At 44.6% G+C, this 18,382-nt stretch overlaps 1 protein-coding gene and 1 pseudogene across 2 annotated transcripts in view; both read right to left on the reverse strand.

Moving 5' to 3' along the window:
- Positions 1–811: 811 nt before the first annotated feature.
- PTGFRN (prostaglandin F2 receptor inhibitor) overlaps positions 812–18,382 on the reverse strand; it is an 81,204-nt gene continuing 63,633 nt past the window's right edge. The window contains exons 7-9 of the mRNA XM_032249617.1: positions 12,648–12,755; positions 5,886–6,191; positions 812–4,385 (exon numbers count right to left, since the gene is read on the reverse strand). Coding sequence (XP_032105508.1) covers positions 4,219–4,385; positions 5,886–6,191; positions 12,648–12,755 — 581 coding nt within the window. The 3' untranslated portion in view covers positions 812–4,218. The remainder of the gene's footprint in view (positions 4,386–5,885; positions 6,192–12,647; positions 12,756–18,382) is intronic.
- LOC116531020 lies at positions 9,529–10,954 on the reverse strand (annotated as a pseudogene). Its single transcript, XR_004260221.1, has one exon. The product of XR_004260221.1 is annotated as an RNA-binding motif protein, X chromosome-like (transcript).

Below are 18,382 nucleotides of genomic sequence, written 5' to 3' on the forward strand. Positions count from 1 at the left end.
CTGACTGTATCAGCATTGTGACATGAGTGGAACCGTACTCATTCACTGAGAAGCATGCAATGATGGGTCATTTCCTAGAGCAGGGCATTAACTGTGCATTTACAAAGTGCAAGTGCCTTCTACATGCCTGGAATAGTGCCAGTCACTGGGTAACATTAGTGACTGGGACACAGAAGCAGCCCTTGAATAACTCCACAGCATGAAGTAGTCCCTGGACAGGACACAAAAGAACACAAATGAGGCCAGCAGGAGAGTCAACGGCAGAGGCCAGCCAAGGGCATGCAGCTGTTCCAGGGGCCCGTAGGGAGTTGGGTTCTCAGTATTCATTGGTGCCCAGGCCTGCTGACACCAGCTGCCGAGGGACGAGGATTGTTTTTATATTACAGGGGCCGCTACCTTCTGGACTGATTTGGCCCCAGACTGCATCATGAGTCAGAAAAACCATTCTGTTCCAGGCATGATATGGCCACAGAACTTTGGTTTTTCCTCAACTGCAAAGAGGAACAATATCTAACTTCTCTCTTTCCTGAGAGGAGTCCTGTCGGGTCATGTGAATTCCCTGTAAGATCAGGAGGTCTTCCGTAAACAACAGGACCCTAGTCCTCACCTTTCCACCTGGTGGAACTTCGACACTGATCCTATCAACTCCATTTCTCCTGTTATCATTAGTGAACATCTACCGTGCTTTTACAGGATTCAAAGAGATCAGAGGTGCTAATTAATGTTGCTGCTGGAATCCAGTCACAATCCCTAATGCTGAAGATAGGGAAGGGTAACAGAGACCGACATCAAGTTCCTCACACGACTTCAGTTAAATCAAACTTCCTTTAATGAAATAAAAAACAAATGGTGCATTGCATAATATTTGTGGTCACAGTATAAAACAATACAATTAGTTCATATAACATTGGATATGGACAAAAATACACAAGATCCTTTCTTTGTCTACGGAAAATTCTGCAGATCCTCATGTGCCACACTTAAAAAGAAAGTCACCTTTTTTTCTTCTAGGCATCTGCACACATATTTATCACTGAGAATCTGGTCAAACAGTGGAGGAGAACTTACCCAAATCCCAGTTCCCTTCTTCCTCTGTTGTCATCGGTGAAGCTAAAAAAAAGTTTTCTGAAAGTAGCAAGTTGTGTAGTATTGCTTATTAGTCCTGCCAAAAAGGCTCAGTCTTTGGCTCACAGATGTCAGTGACAAAATCATGGCTGCAGGCAGTCTGCAAAGCAAGAAGCAAGGGCCACCGGGGAAACAGACCAAGGTCTGGGCAGGAGGGGCCTCCTTTACCAAGATCTCAGGGAGCCCCTCAGATGTGGTGGGGGTGACGGGAGGAAAGACACTCAAATAAATACATTTTTAAATTAAAATTCAGCCCAGTTGGTGAGTCAGAGTTCCACTGTCCCATGAAAACTCTGAAAAGCTGTTAAAAAGTTGATTTGCATTTTTCTTCTTTTTTTAAAGTGAAACGTGTATGTAAACATCATAAAGTAAACAATTTACAGGAATTTCGAGGCTTCTATCTGAACATAGCTCAGGCTCTTTCTGGGGCTATTTTTTATGATTAGGAAAAAAAACCCAAACTGTATAAAGTTCCTTTTTGTTGAGTGAGACGCGGACGGGTCCCTCTTTCATTCTCACCGGTGCTACTGGTAGGAACCTCTTCTAGAAGAGCACTTATTGCAAGGGAGGGGAAGGGAGCCCTATTTGGTACAATGAAAGAGTGCATCTCACCATGTTAAAAATACACATTCCTGGCAAATTTATATCGCTAGAAGGAACTAGGTCCTTGGTACAATGCCCTGGGATTTCTCGCCCCTTCGTCGCAGCCCCCAGGTGACATGCAGCTTGGGCAGCCCAATGCATGTGGGGCAGGTGGGTGGAGGTCAATGCCTTAGCAACTCCAGGCCTGAACTGCAGCATCAGTATGAAAGGAAAAGGTACAGTGTGTAAGCACCCGTCACATTTATCACCATCGAGTGTCTGCTGCGACCCAGTCCACGGTTTTACACACACCCTGGGCTACCTAGTCACGTCCAAAGCTAAGCTCCCTTTCTTCCTACTAAGAAGGGCCTGTGCCAATAAAATCCTGAATCTCCTTTTAATGGATGCAAGGACTCAAAGGACACTGGCTGTCACTAATACAGCACCTGTTTATATATTTGTTCTCTCTTTAATTCTCACTTGTACAATCACCTCCAAGCTACCTCTTCTGAAACAGCAGTCAGGATATGACATGCAGAAAATACCAAATCTAGTGCCAACAAGGCCTCGTCCTCTTCCTCTAGTCACTCAGGCCCTGGTGGGGCATACCTGTTGGCCATCTTCCTACCACAGGCCCGGGCCAAAGAAAGGCTACTGTCAATGCAGAAAGTAATGTTTCTATCACGTGGATGGTCCCCTTGGTGGGGAAAACTCAATGGGAATCTGCCTCCAGGGGTGACTCTGTGATAAGTGCAGAACGAGCCGTGGGGGAGCAGGGGAAATGGTGAGCCAGGACGAGCACAACTCGTCCGGCCCATGTTGACAAAGAGCTGCACATGAATGGCCATCATTTTGTATTATTTTATTGCTCAAAACAAATGAATCCTTTTTTTTCTGTTTTGGAAGACAGAGCAGTGTTAGATCCTTCAGAGCCAGGATAAAAGCAGAGGATTGCAATTAGGGCATGAGTCACCAGTGAGCCTCAGAAAACCCCACTGGGATGCTTCCAAAAGGCTAGTGCTGTGCAGGGGGCGAGACGCTTCAGGGAGCAGGAGGCTCAGAGGGGAGAGCTTTTAAAGCAGCAGCAGAAGCCCGGGGCGTGGAAGATCTCTGTCTACTCCCCTATTCCTGATGCGCGCAGTCAGGCAAAGCAGACCGCTCCTGACTCCGTCTACAGGCCGTTCACATGACAGTATATTGCTGGGTTTCCTTCATGTCCCTATTAGGAAAGTAAACATACCACAAAGTCTACCCTTTCTCACTAACCCCCTGCAGCAGATCTGAAAAAGACCTGAAGGACTGAAAAGGTCACAGAAAATACATGGTGCTTCTAGGTAATTTCTAATTCCTTGAAGTCAGTCCGTCTTGCAAGCAGCAATTTGTCTTCACGTTAAAGAGCCCAAGCAGCGTGTGAAGGGGGTGGCATATCTGTGGGTCCCCCTGCAAGTGTCTTGGTGACCAGTGCCTTTGCCTCTCACAGTGGGCAAGAGAGAGGAATGGAGGTGGCTTCTTCAGACTAATTTGTACCTGGCACCACTGACCCTCCCAGCTCCATCTCCGTAAAAATAACTTCCTGGGATCCCTATTCTGCTCTCCCTGGGGACCCCTGAGGCACAGTGGCCTCACAACTTCTGGAGCAGGTGTCTGTTCCTTTCCTTGTCCCCAACCTCCCATTCCTTGCAGCCCTTCTCACTGCCCTGGACAGAGGTGGCTGTGTATTTTTCTTCATACTCATTCTTAAGGCTAAGGTGGCAAGATAAGGTGCTCAGTGGAGAGCCAAATTCTAGATTCCAGGGCCGCCATCTCAGCGCTCTTACAGAAAACAAATACAAAAGAAATGGAAAAGGGGCAAAGAAGCAAAAAAAAAAAAAAAAGAGAGAGAAAGAAAAAGAAAAGAAAAAAGCATTTGGGCTCAATAAGAAGTTATATATTCCAAGTTTAGATTTCAAATGTCGTCTAAACCCCTGAAAATAGGGGTTGGGGTAGGGTCGTAAAAGCCACAAATCAGCCTTCGGCACAGGTCTGTGTTGTCGCTCAGGTCGGCCGGGTGGAGGGTGGGCTCGGCAGCTCTCTGAACCCATGCCTCCAGCGCGGAAGCTGGCTCTCAGGCGGGCAGGCACACTCTCGCTGAAGATGAAGAACTCCACATGCCATCACCCCTTCCTCACCACAACCCCGCGAAACAAAAGCTATAAACACACACAAGTCAGAGGATCTATAAACCAGTGGGAGGAAAAAAAATTAGATGAAGGTTAACCATTGAAAAGCTGCAGTTGGGAAAACACACACTCGATTGTTACATCAGAAAGTGCCATGGGAAGAAGAGCCGTGTGCTGGTAAACATGTCTGCGCTCACAACTTGACATGCAGAAAAGAGAGAGCGCCAAGTCCCACCTGAGATTAGAGAGGACTGGTTTTTAGTGTAACACACTTTGTTTTAAAATATCGCTGTCCTCTTCTTGCCCCAATCGCTCCTAGAACGTCCCTCCGTCACTCCCCTCCCGGGCCAGACTAGTCCATCTCCATGGACATGAGCCTGCGGCGCTCGCGCCTGGTCTCCTGAACCTCCTTCTTACAACACCAGTGGGAGCTGCAGTACCCGATGAGACAGGACAGGAGCCCGATGACAGTGGACAGACCGACGCCGATCAGCAAGGGATACTTGAAGGCGTTCAGCACTGGGAGGGAGAGATCAAAGGGGAAGCCAGTCAGTGCTCCAAGAAGGCCACCTTGGGGGTGCCCTTGCCTCCCTTCCCCCACTGGAGCAGGACCTCCCCGACAGATAAGATCTCATTCCTCCCGCACCCAGCACCCAGCACAGCACTGGAGACAGGAGAAGCTCAGCCTTCTCTGTCACAAAAATGAGCAAATGTCTTTCTTCCTACCCAGCTCTGCGGGGAGAATAAAAACCATAAAGAAGATTTCACTTGATGCCTTTGAATGTCAACTTGCTTTTTAGGGTTTTGGCAGAAGATTGATTTTTAAAAGTCAGTATAAGGGCACTGCACATTCAGCAGCAGATGCATCCTTAAAAAACTGTGCATAAATCAATCCTATGCATCAAGTAACTGAAGTGTACTAAGGAAGCTATTTTAAGTAACACTATAGTAAATTATCTAGCAAAGTGAATAATCACTCCCTTGTTTGTTAAATCTGGGTTTTCATATGGAGTTACCTCAAGCAAGGAATTCCTAAGATGCAAAATATGGTACAGATGACTGAAGTGTCAGAAATGCACACACACCATCTAGACTCCACCCTTGAAATCCACCTGCCCTTCCCCATAGGTGCCCATGCGCCTTGGGTGGATGCTGCCACTGGGTTAGGTGCCTTACATTTGCTAAGGTTTATTTTCAAAACAGCCCGATGGAAGACTGGTATTCCATTTTATGAGAGAAAATGGATCAGAAAAGCTAAGTAGTCTGTGGAAGACCTCGGGTTCCGATTTCCACCTGACCAATCACTAGGGAGACACTCAAAAGCTTTCTCCTCAGCCTCAGAGGCCCCGGGACTTTAATTCTCTCCACGGAGTCATTTTAGCGAACATGTACTTTCTGAAGTTTTCCATAAAGGAGACACATTTCTTGTAAACCAAGGAACAACCGTCCCCACTCTGGGGTGCTCAGCAAACAAAGCTCTGCCTGTCTAGTTAGGCCGACCCTGGTGTTCACCGTGGGTCAGTGGGGCTGGGAGCTCACCCTCCCATCCTGGGGCTCTGTGAAGTACCCACTCTGTACAGTGACTTCAAGAGGAGTCTCTTTTCTCTAAGAAGTGAAACCAGTAGTAGTGACAGTAGTAGGTCCCTAAGCTGTAGCCTCCCCTATCGACCTGAACCCTCTCTCTCAAGGCTGCTCTCTGCCTGTGCCCGGCAGAATCCACGCCAACCCTCGGACACAGTAAGTGGGTTTCTATGAATTTATGGAAGAGGCAAAGCCTTGAAAATTTTTCTAGTAAGTCTGGAAAACCATTTCTCAATGGTGGCACCAGCACATAATAGCGAAGCTTGCATAACAGCAAGGGCTGCTCTTTTTGGGTGCAGGCCCAGGCCAGGTGTACAAAGAAACCAGGACGTGCTGTGGCACATTCCTCAAACTGTGGCCACTTGGGTTCTGTCAGCTACAGCCTGGCACAGAGAGAAGACATTCCCGAACACTGAGAAATGTGGGTGACATGCTTACCATCCATCTTCACAGTTATAAAAACGGGCTTGGAGTGGATCTCGGCCTCCTTCTGCCAGGAACCTGTTGGTGACTTCACCCATGGAGTCACGGAACAGTAGTAGTTACCAAAGTCCTGGTCCTCGGAGCCATGAACTTGCAGCAAGAATTCCAGCACACTCATACGCTCCAGGCTGAGGTCGCTCTTCCACTCCCTCCGGGAGGTGGTCACAATGCCCTTCCGATCCAGGGAAGACAGGAGCACAGGATCCTTGTCCAGACCAAAGGAGTGCACCGCAAACCAGGACACATCAAAGGCCATGTCATCTATGGATTACCAAGCCAAAACCCTGGGGTCAGTGCAACAGGCAGAAGTCATATGTATGGCTGCCATCCATGTATGCAGCCCTTACTACGTATGGCAAGCACAGCATTACGTGCCTTAGGTCTCACTGAATCCTCATAAAAGCCCTATGAGGAGGCACTATCGTGCTTTTATTCTGGCATCATTACCAGACTATATACCTGCTCAAGGTCATGTGGCCAGCAGGTAGCAGAAGTGCAGCTGAACCCAGGGAGTACAGCTCTGGAGCCCAGCTTCTTAACCATTGCACTGCTGCCACCCAGACTAAGGGCCATAGGAAGAAGAGTCAGGGCCAAAAACTGTCTCCCACAGAGAACACAGGTCGGAAAGCTGGTAGGAGGGGATACTGCAGGCTCTGCTCCCAAAGAAAGCAACTCCTTTGACATTTCAGGCAGAAGAACCCAAGACTGGAAGGACACTAAAGTCGTATGGAACAAAATGTACATAAAACGAACTGTACCGAATACAGAGTTGTAAATAGTTTAGCTTTTATTGTGCACTGTGGTTTTTCTTTCCTTGCAGAAGTGCTTAAGTTCAAAACAAGAGGGAAAAAAAATGTCAAGCTGAGAAAATGGAACACAGTTTAACAGTCCCAGAGAGTAATACGGAATCGTAAAGTACTCTGCAAAACTAAGGTTCTAACAGCCTCAAATAAATTAATATGGGCATAAGAGAAAGAAGACTTTGGCACAAGTGGTAATTCTCATGGAATGGGAAAACAGACCACACATCATAAGCCCTTGACCTCTTCCCTTGACTGGTACCAACCACTATCAGTCGTGTCGGCTATGAGATTCAACCAGCAACAAAGGACAACAGCCACAAGACTGTTTTGTCTTAAATCCACTTGAGAAAGCATTTTGTATAAATGTCAAATAAGGCAATTTTTGCTGAACAAGAGATAACATTTGGTCATGTAGTAAAAATACACTAATAACCTCGAAAAAACACATTATAAGGCAAATTATTTTCAGATGCTTACATATTAAAAAAGTAAGCAAAACTATAAGCAAGAATTTCTAAGAAATTATCCAAATGATAATTCCTTCTCAGCTCACTCTAAAGATGGAACATCTTATTTTTCTCCCATTGACCCGCTGTGGCACTTGAGTATAATTTTTTGTTGTTGTTCCCAGTGTCTCTCCAAAGAAACCAGCTCCCTGGGGGCAGAGGAAGTGCCGTAAGCAGCCTCATGCTCTCGCGGGGCCAAGGGCAGAGTGGACACCTGCATCACTCTCATGTCTTCTTGAAAACTCTGAACTCAGTGCTGCTGTCACCTGCAGGTGCTGCGTGGTTGCTGAGGGCAAAAAGCCAAACCAGGTTCCCGGACTCTAAGCCCTGATCCCCACTGCACCTCAGGGTGTAGGGTTCAGACTCCAGGGCCAGGTTGCCTGGGCTAGAATCCCAGCACCAGCACTAATGAGCCATGTGACCTGGGCGAGTTTCCCAAGTTCACTGAGACTTCGTTTCCTCATCTGCAAAATGAAAATGACAGCACCCAGGGTTAAATTAACTACATGTATTAAAATGCTTAAAACAGCACCTGGAACACAGTATGTGCTCAATAAAAGTTGGTCACCATGAACACCATTATCTCCACAGCTCAACACACATGCTCCTACACTAACGGGAAGGGCATTACCACCTGCAGCGAATACCATTGGTGGCTGGTCCACACCAGCTGGCAGCCTGAGCCTCTGGGCTGCAGGTGCTGGCTGTTAAAACTCACACACCTGTAGCCACCCCCTGGGGGTTATGAAACAATCTCATTCCTTGGCCACTCAGCCTGTGGACAATGACTGACTAGTGAAGGGGCAGAGAAGCCCAGCCCCCTTTTCTGCGGAACACTCGCGCTCCAGAGCTCCCCGTGGGGAGGTGAACTTGCTCCGAATTAACGCCTCCACCTGCCTTCTTCTCCAGCTCCATCTCGAGTCCCTCCCTCCCTCGGTGTTCTCCTGAGAGCCCTCCCTCAATCCATCACTCGCACGCTTGTCTGTCTTTGCTTGGGGAGAACCTGACCTAAGATACTGCCTCAGAAGGGCCACAGTCTGCTGTCCCCACCCCTGCTCCGCACAGAGCACCTTGGCCCACAAATCATTTACACAATGTGTCCTTCACAAAAGAGCATTCCCTCAGAGCCCACAGCATGTGTGAGGAAAAACTAAATTACAACTTGTGTTTAATAATTCAGAATCTTCCACCCACACAGTCCAAGAGTGCAAAGTACTGAAAATTGTGATCTGAAAGATAACAGCTACCTACAGCTTTTGCAATTAATTACACTGGACGAAAAGACTTTTCTATTAAGGGCACAACTGGTGACCTATTAATTTACTGAGAAAGAGCATTTAAAGGATTTATTTTTGTATGCATCATAAGTGAGTTTTTTTTTTTTTTTTTTTTTTTTGGTTTTGGCCAAACTTTTTATTTAGTATTCTGTAGTTGTTTAACACACACTTAAAAGGTCTTATTGGGGGAGGGGAAAGGGGAGGTTCTTGCAGATTCCCAAGGAAATGTCAGAAAGGCAAAATGGCCAGCATTATCCATTTGCATTTTTGGGTTTACTGAGTGATTATTTCCTTAAATAGGCATCTGATTTCAGGTTTTTCATACTGAGATCATGGAGGTTTTAGTTGGAAGACACTCTGAAATCCTATGAGTGGCATACCTCAACCACCCTGTAACAGCTAGTTTGTTTGTAAAGGCAGAATGATTCATCTCTCCATTTTAGATGGCTAGATGTTTTGTGGAAGATCTTAGAATTGCTTGCCTCACTTACTGGGAAAAATCATATAGGAAGTGGCCTTTAGGGACACTTTAACTTGGAAAGTTACAACACCAGTACAACAAGTCTTAACACATTTAACATTTGCTTGTTGAAAAGCAATGTCATGAAGTCAAATAATATTAAACATGTTTTACTTTTTTCCTCACAAGAACATAAAAATTATGGAGGGGAACTTAACAGGGAATTTAAAAAAGGTAACACAGGCCGGGCGCGGTGGCTCAAGCCTGTAATCCCAGCACTTTGGGAGGCCGAGGCGGGTGGATCACGAGGTCAAGAGATCGAGACCATCCTGGTCAACATGGTGAAACCCCATCTCTACTAAAAATACAAAAATTCAGCTGGGCATGGTGGCGTGTGCCTGTAATCCCAGCTACTCAGGAGGCTGAGGCAGGAGAATTGCCTGAACCCAGGAGGCGGAGGTTGCGGTGAGCCGAGATTACGCCATTGCACTCCAGCCTGGATAACAAGAGCGAAACTCCGTCTCAAAAAAAAAAAAAAGGGTAACACAATTTTTCTTTTTAGTAGTCCTTGGGTAGTTATAACAGAATAGTTTCCACTTTTTGTTTGTTTCTTTGGACTGGGATTTTGGTCCAAAGTTTTGTTTGTTTCTAGTATCTGCTTCTGCTTCCCCCTCTATCAGATCAGCTTCCTCCACGGCCACCACTTCTTGGTGCTCCCCGGCTTGAACTGCTGTAGGAATCACGTGGAGGAGGGTACCCCCTTTCCATAGAAGGAGGAAGCCCTCTTTCTTGTCTGCCAACCCGATCACGACCACTTGAGTAGAGATCACTTCGGCTGCTTGAGTAACTGCTCGACTTCCACCATATCCGTCACGTGAGCTGCTGTCATCATCATAGCGACTGCTTCCACCATAAGATGGCGGGGGCCCTCATGTAGGTGGAGCACTACGTGAGTTACCATAACTCTCACATGAGTCTCTGTAGGAACCTCCACCTGGATGATCTGAATAGTCATGATCACGACCATATCCATCTCTATCGCTATAGCCTCTTGATGGATAGTCATCAGGTGAACTGGAATGACCATAGTCACGGGAAGTATAATCTCGTGGTGGTGGTGCATAATCTCTTGGATCACGAGAACTTGGGTAATCTCTGCTGCAATAGCTGTCTTTAGGAGAATACCCATCATCTCTTGGGGACAAATAAACATCTCTACGAGAAGGCAGCGGTTCTCTTCGAGGTGGACCTCCATAACTATCTCTTCCACGTGATACCAGAGCTCTTCCTCCCATTCCACTGCTGCTGCGAACTGGTCCTGAAGGTGCAGATCTCTTAGGAGGAGGACCCCCACTTCTTGGTGGTGGTCCTCTTTTTACTGGGAGTGGTCCCCTGGAAGAACTCGTGTTAAAATTCATGGAATATCCACCGTCATCCATGTGTCCTCCCCATGAGGGAGGTCCCCTGGTTCCTCCACTTCCTCCTCTTCCACCTCTAAGACCTCTTGGAGGGCCTCTACTTCTTGGAGGTGGAGGTGGCCCATGTCTACCACTTTCAAATGATGGTTTGGTGGCTTGTTCCACTTTGATGGCTTTTCCATCTAATGACTTTCCATTCATGTCTGTGGCTGCATCCTTAGCGTGTGCTGGGCTTTCAAAGGTGACAAAAGCAAATCCTCTTGATTTGTTGGTTTCACAGTCTTTCATCAAGAGTACTTCCACTATTCGTCCATATTTGCCAAATACTGCTTCCAGAGCTTTCTCATTTGTTTCCGTATTAAGCCCACCAATGAAGAGCTTTCCTGGGCGATCTGCTTCAACCATTTTTTTGTTTTGTTTTGTCGTTAAGTCCGAGGGGTGACAATGGGTTCAAGCTCCAACGAGCTCGCTGAGAAGGGCTTCCTAGCAGCTTAGCACCAAAAGCGGCTGCCGGGTCCGAGTACCAAAACACGAAGCCGCTAGCCCTACTGCGCAACGATCCATAAGTGAACTTTAACGGCAAACATGGGATTACATTTTTCCAACTTTCGAAAAGGATTTTCCTCCCCTTTCCCTGGTAGTCTCTTCCACTTTTACGTTGCTTTTCTCTTCTGAATCTTACTCTGTGTCCCAGTCTTCCCCATCTCAGGTAGAGGAATGGCTTCTCATTCCTCTTCCCTGTGAATGGAGCTAACCAACTCCACGGATGTAGTTGGGATTCTTTCTTTTCCTTTTCTAACATCTCCCACAAATTCTCCTCCTGTTTCCCACCTCTAAAGGTCAACCATGTTCAGCTACCCTACTGGAGCCAATTTTGGTATTAATCAACTAAACTACAGCCTGCGGGCCAAGGTGAGCCCACTACCTATTTTTACAAAGCTTCACTAAACCCAGCTATGCCCATTTGCTTACATTCTTATCTACGGCTTCTTTCACACTACAATGGCAGTGTTGAATAGTGACCACAGAGGCTATCTGGCCCACAGAGCCAAAATGTTTCCTACCCAGGTCCTTTACAGAAAGTATTTGCTGACCTGAACATTCCACTGGAAGTCCCGCAGGAGCCAGATGTCCACCTGGATGGTGCGGTATCCAGGCCTCTGCTTCAGACACTAATGTTACACAGTCCCCCGCTCAGGGGCTCCCTGGATTCACTGCAGGCCACCGCCCTTGTTTGGAGCTTGCCCGTTCATACAGAATGGAAAACTGCTTTTAGTTTCTTTCCCAGGGCCACACCTCCAGAAGTCTCCACAGAGAAACTTGTGACCCCTCTACAATTTGGCCTTTTCAAGATTTCTGCCAGCAGCCACAGCTCTGCTTGTGATGGGACAGCGCAGTGCGAAGGCTGCTGAGGGTCAAGGCATGCAGGAGGAAAGGGACGCCCATAAGGAATTAGGTTCTTCACGAGTCCTCTAGGAAAAGGCAGCGGTGGGTACAGTCCTGCTCAGTAACAGAGACCCCCTGAGTGTATTTAATGTTCTTTCAAGCCTTAACAGTCAAAGAGTGAGAGAGGGACATCAACTGGTCACTGAATGGCAGAAGCAGAGAAGGAGAAAGACTGATGGGTCCCACAACTCTTAGGCATCCTGTTGGCAATGCTGATATTTGCTGCAAAGAAAGTATTTATAATGATTTCCTAAGAATTTTAACTACAACAGCACCCTCTGGTCACTGGCTACTCCCCTGCTCTGTATGTCTTCACAGCATCAACTGCTGTGATATTACAGAGCACTTTATTTCTTGCGTCTGTCCTTATCAGGTTGCAAGCTCCATGAGGACAGACTTTGGGCATTTTGTTCACTCCTGTATTCCTAGCACCTAGAGCAGCACTTGTATACCAAAGGAACTCAACAAATATCTGAATGAATAAATGAATGAAAGACACAAGAGAAGGAGCGAGACTCTGCCGCTGGGTTTCAAATCAGCCTGAAACGGTTCTGGAAGTGACCCACTAACCGTCTTGACAGCTCAGATTCAAATGTGTGGATGCATGTCCAAATCATCTAGCGGATAGATGCATCCACTCAACAAGTATTTATTAAACACTTAATGAGTACAAAGTACTGAGCCAGGCAGTTAGGGGACAAATAGATGATTCTGTCCCTAACCCACATCTGTGTAACACAGTGCAGACGATATGAGAAGCGTCTACAGAAAGCAGTATGGTGAAGGGGAAAGGATGGAGTGAGGTACCTGGATCCAGCGCTGCTCCCTCGACAGTAATGATACAGAACAATTTGATCAGATCTCCCCGGATGACTGATGGTGTGTCCGAATGCACAGAAGCATTAAATATAGGACCTGGAAAAAAGTAAAGCCAGCCTCATTATTCTCTTTCACACTTTCATCAAATTCCATTATTTGCGCTCTAAGGGGCATCAAAATGTGGTTCCCTTCCTGGGAACTGGTCTAGAAACTCACAAAATAGGTGTTTCCAGGCTGCCTCTCTTCTACTCAGAGACACATGGGCATTAGGCACCTCCCAGTGAGCTTCACCTTCAGATTACAACCAAAATGGAACTCTTCCTAAAGAGTTAACTTTTGCTCTGGTTTTCTTTCACTTCTTTTCTGATGCCCACAGTGACCTCATTCGAAAGCTACCCTCCACCCTGGAACAGCCTGGGCCGATCAACATGGTTCAATTCTATGCTTGGGTAGAGATCAAAGGAACAGTGACTAAAGCAAGAATGCTTTTGGTCTCAATGGAGTGAGTGGCTTCATTCACTGCGCTGGATGGTGGGGAAAGGGACCCCGTTACCAAGAGGCTGAAATCCGGTAAGCAGACAGACATGCCAGTAACGAGGCTTCTATAAGGTGTGGTGGGAGCACTTAAGGCACAGCTCCAGCCTACCAGGGAAAATGGAGGCAGCTTGCATATGCCCTTTTTTGAGATGGAATCTCACTCTGTCGCCCAGGCTGGAGTGCAGTAACATGATCTCGGCTCACTGCGACCTCCACCTCCTGGGTTCAAGTGATTCTCCTGCCTTAGCCTCCTGAATGGTGAATCTTTGTATTTTTAGGGGAGACAGGGTTTCACCATGTTGGCCAGGCTGGTCTCAAACCCCTGACCTCATGTCATCTGCCCACCTCGGCTTCCCAAAGTGCTGAGATTACAGGTGGATATGTCTTTAAGAGGCTACTCAGGTTGGGGAGGCTGTGTGTTGTGGGGGAACAGGGAGTAAATGGAAACTTTTGGTACATTCTACTCAAAAACTGGCAACCTAAAACTTCTCTAAAAAATAAAGTCCAGGCTGGGCGTAGTGACTCATGCCTATAATCCCAGCTCTTTGGGAGGCCAAGGCAGACAGTCGCTTGAGCCCGGGAGTTCAAGATTAGCCTGGGCAACATGGCAAAATCCCGTCTCTACAACAAATACAAAAATTAGCTAAGCACGGTGGTGCACACCTATAGTCCCAGCTACTCAGGAGACTGAGGTAGGAGGAGGACTGTTTGAACTTGGGAAGTTGGGGCTATGGTGAGTCAACATCGTGCCACTGGACTTCAGCCTGGGCGACAGAGCAAAATCCAGTTTTCAAAAAAAAAAAGTTTAAATTAAAATAAAGTCTGGTAAAAAACAAACAAAACAAAACACCTACCCAGACAGGATTTGTCTTACATGCCTCCCTGACACTGTAGGCAGAATTATTATTTCTAACTCACTCACGAATTCCTCTTAGGTGAGAGCATTTCATAGCTTTTAGCCTAGCTAATCCTAAGAGTTCAATGTTTACTTTATCCCAATTCCTAAAGTCTAGGAACAGGCACACCTAAAAGAAGTTCACAGAACATCAATGCTATGGGACTCCCCTTGGGTTTTCTGGGAAGCAACGACTGAAGGCCCTAGGTGCTGACTGTAAAACTCATTAGAAGTTATTACTACTTCTTGTTCAGATTGCCAGAAAAAAACAAGTATCCCAAAGTACCTCTTTAAACTTGCAGAAGAAATGACCATGACAGAGAGAGTAAGATGATGAAAGGACTATATTTTCATTTTGACATGACTAATAAGACGAATGCATCAGATTGCTTTCCTAACCAAGTATATACATAATTTGTGTTTTCCTGGGAGAAAGGTGAAGGATGGTTGTGGAATATTGAACCCTACAGGGGTTAGGCAGCTCTGGGTGGGAACTGCGAAGAGTTCTGATTATTCAGGGAACAGCAGGGGCGTACGTAACTCTAAGGGGATAAACAACTGACTGAATGGCTGCTCCAGGAAACGGGGAAGGGATGAAAGCAAAGACAAGGAAGCCTGACCTACTTCTGGACATCATCCCCTTCAATTAACTCAACTCTCAGCCCTGGCTCCCTCAAGCCTTATACCCTGGACTTGCTCTGCCTGGAGTGGCAAGGTGGGGCAGGATTAAGCCAAACTGCCCTAAATAGGCTCTGTGTGGTGACTGGGGACACTTATACCATGGACGGCCATCTGTGAGTGAGTAAAGGTTAGCAGCAGCCATGGTGAACAAGGTGGGGGGTCACATTTTTCTCAGAGTAGAAATCTCATGGTAATAAACAGAACTACACTGAGGGGCTTTTCTCGTGTTCAGGCCCCTTCTAAGAGAACATAAAATGACAAACATTAAGAAATTCTCATGGATTTACGTTTCTATTTACTTTGAAGCAGCAAAGACGACTTACTTAATTCGAACAAATTTCAGTTTTTCTTTATATTTCCAAAAAAACTCAAATACCTTCTAGGTCATGTTACGGTTCTCACTTCCCCTACTGAACGTGGGAATCAACAGAGCATTTGTGCTGTGGCTTCCAAGGCAGACAAGGATTGGGGAAAAGGCCTGCATTGTGGGGAGCTATTCACAGCAGTGCATTTCCTCCTAATGAAATCAGCAGCTCACTGTTAATATGGGTCATTATCCCAGGCTTAGAAATATTTTCATTATGGTCAATTTCTGTGGTAATGCTGTTTTTGTGAGGGGATTTGTCTGGTTAACTTCACAGATGACAGACTATGGTATAGAGAGTTTAACTGAACAACCAGAGTCACTAGGGGTCCCCCGATTCCTAGTCTGCACAGAGTACAGGACTACTTAACTTTTAAATGCAAACACTGACATATACCATGGTCCAACCTGGGCCTCTAAAAAAGATGTTAGTGGCAGTTTTTTTAATGAAAGCAAAAATTGCAGACCATCTGCATGTCCATCAATAGGGTAGTGGCTAAGCAAATTCTACTATGTAAAGTCATTAAAGGTGGTATTGATATTCACCTAGAATTGGTTACAATATAGAAAGTGCTGATCTTATAACACTAAAGAAAGAAAAGCAGGTCCTAAAATTGTATATACAGCTTGATCTCAAAGTCATGAAGAAAACATACAAGAAAAAAATTTTAGAAAGATGAACAACATAAATTAACCATCTCCGGTAGGATGATGAATGAATCTGTTTTCCTTCTTTCTATGTTATTATATTTTCAAATTTTCTATATTAAGAAAAAAATTATTATTCTTTTAAAAAGCCAAAGCTTACACTATCATATTTAAATACCATTTGCCCTCTTGACACTTTGAATCAGTAAAACCCAGCACTCAAGAGGGCCCGTTGGTTTTCAATACCAAAAGGCAGGTGCCCTGAAATCAGGGGACAGGAAGGTGAACACTGGAAGGACCTCTTCGTTGTGTATCTTAAGGTATGCCACTGCTTTTTAGGAAGCAAACGCTGTTCAGTCTGAAATCAATGGTTGCTGGTGGCTATTCAGGGCTATAGTATTGTGCTGAGTGCTGAATTTGATGGCAGCTTCTCCTAATTAAAATGTGAACTGGCCATGACAACTCTGTGGATTAAATAAAATAAAAACCTTAGGCAATCTATTCAACCTGGAAGCTACAGTGGTTTTATCTGTTTTGCTGAGATTTAAAGAACTGAGGAATAAATTCAATACCCATTCCTCACCCAGAAATAGATACAAAAGACTTTGTGTCTCCCCTTTTCCACATAAGAGTTTAAAAGAAAGATCAAATAACAAATGTAAAACAAGATGGAACAGATTCGTATAGGCAGCAAAACAAATACGCAAATAAAGGACAAAAACCACATAATCAACTCATCTCAATAGACACTGAAAAAGCATCTGACCACATTCAATACCTTTCCATGACAAAAATACTCAACAAACTAGGAATGAAAAAAAAAAAAAAAAAAAACTAAGAATGAAAGGAAACACACTAGGAGTGGAAGGAAACTTCCTCAGTCTGATAAAGGGCATTTATGAAAATCCTACAGTGAACATGATACTTAAAGGCGAACAAGACTGAACACTTTCTGCCCATGATCAGAAACAAGACAAGAATGTCCACTTGTGCTACTTCTATTCAACACTGTATGGGAGGTTCTGGCTAGGCAATTACTCGAGAAAAAGAAATAGAAGATATTCAACCTGGAAGGGGGAAGTAAAACTATTCAGTAGTTCTATTCATAGATGACATAATCTTGTATTTTACAAATTAGAACGAATCCCCAAAATTTAGAATTAGGATAAACAAGTTCAGCAAGGTCACAGAATACAAGATCAACATACAAAAGCCAGTTGTGCTTCTATAAAACTGCTATGAATAAACAAGCTGAAAAGTAAATTAAGAAAGCAATTCTATTTACAACAGCATCAAAAAGAATAAAATATTTAGGATAAATTTAACCAAAAAAACCAAAATTTGTATACTGAAAACTACAAAACACCATGGAAAAAATTTAAATACCTAAATAAATGGAAAGATATTCCATGTTTACGAACTGAAAAACGATACTGTTTAACGGCAAAACTTTCCAAATTCATCTACAGATTTAACACAATCCCTAGATTGTGTTAAAAAAATCCCAGATGCCTGGATTCTAGAAATTACCAGGCTGATCCTAAAAGTCACATGGACGTGCAAGGGATCCAAAATAGCCAAAACAATCTTGAAAAAGAACAAAATTGGAAGTGTCCAACTTCTTAATTTCAAAACTAACTATAAGGCTACAGTAATCAAACAGTGTGGTACTGTTATAAGAACAGAAATCTAGACCACTGAAATACAACTGACAGTCTAGAAATAAACCTTACACTTATGATTAAATGATTTTTGACAAGGGTGCCAAAACAAGTCAATGGGGGAAAGAATATACTTTTTAATAAATGGTGCTAGGACAACTGGCTATCTCCACACAAAATAATACAGTCGGATCCCTTCCTCTTACCACGTACAAAAATTAACTTACCAAGAGTCGCAGCCTAAAATGTAAGAGCTAAAACTATATAACTCTTGGAAGGAAACATAGATGTAAATCCTCACAACCTTAGATTAGCCAATAATTTCATAGACATAGCAAAAACACAAGCAACAAAAGGAAAAAAAATACAGATAAACTGGATTTCATCAAAATTCAAAAACTGATGTTTGGAGAGACATCACTAAAAAGTGAAAAGACAACCCACAGAATGGGAGAAGATATTTTCCAATAATAATGTTAATGGCAGCATTATTCATAAAAGCCAAAAAGTAGAAATAGTCTAAATGTCTATCAACAGATGAATGGATAAACAAATGGGGCATATCCATACAATGAAATACTATTCAGTCATAAAAAGGAATGAAGTCCTGATGCCTGCCACAACATGAATGGACCTTGAAAACATTATGCTAAGTGAAAAGAAGCAAGTCACAAAAGTCCACATATAATATGATTCAATTCATCTGAAATACTCAGAAGAGGCAACTCTACAGAGACAAAGTGAATTAGTGATTGCCAGGGACAGGGGCATGCGGGTATGGGAATGATTACTAATGAGGGTGGAGTTTCTTTTTGAGGTGATTAAAATTTTCTGAAATTAGTTAGTGGTGATGGTTGCACTACTTTGTGAATATACTAGAAACCACTCAATTGTATACTTTATATGGTGAATTTTATGGTATATGAGTTATATCTCA

The sequence above is a fragment of the Sapajus apella genome, unplaced genomic scaffold (assembly GCF_009761245.1).
Source record: "Sapajus apella isolate SASKATOON/1434 unplaced genomic scaffold, GSC_monkey_1.0 scaffold69, whole genome shotgun sequence".
Classification (NCBI taxonomy): Eukaryota; Metazoa; Chordata; class Mammalia; order Primates; family Cebidae; genus Sapajus; species Sapajus apella.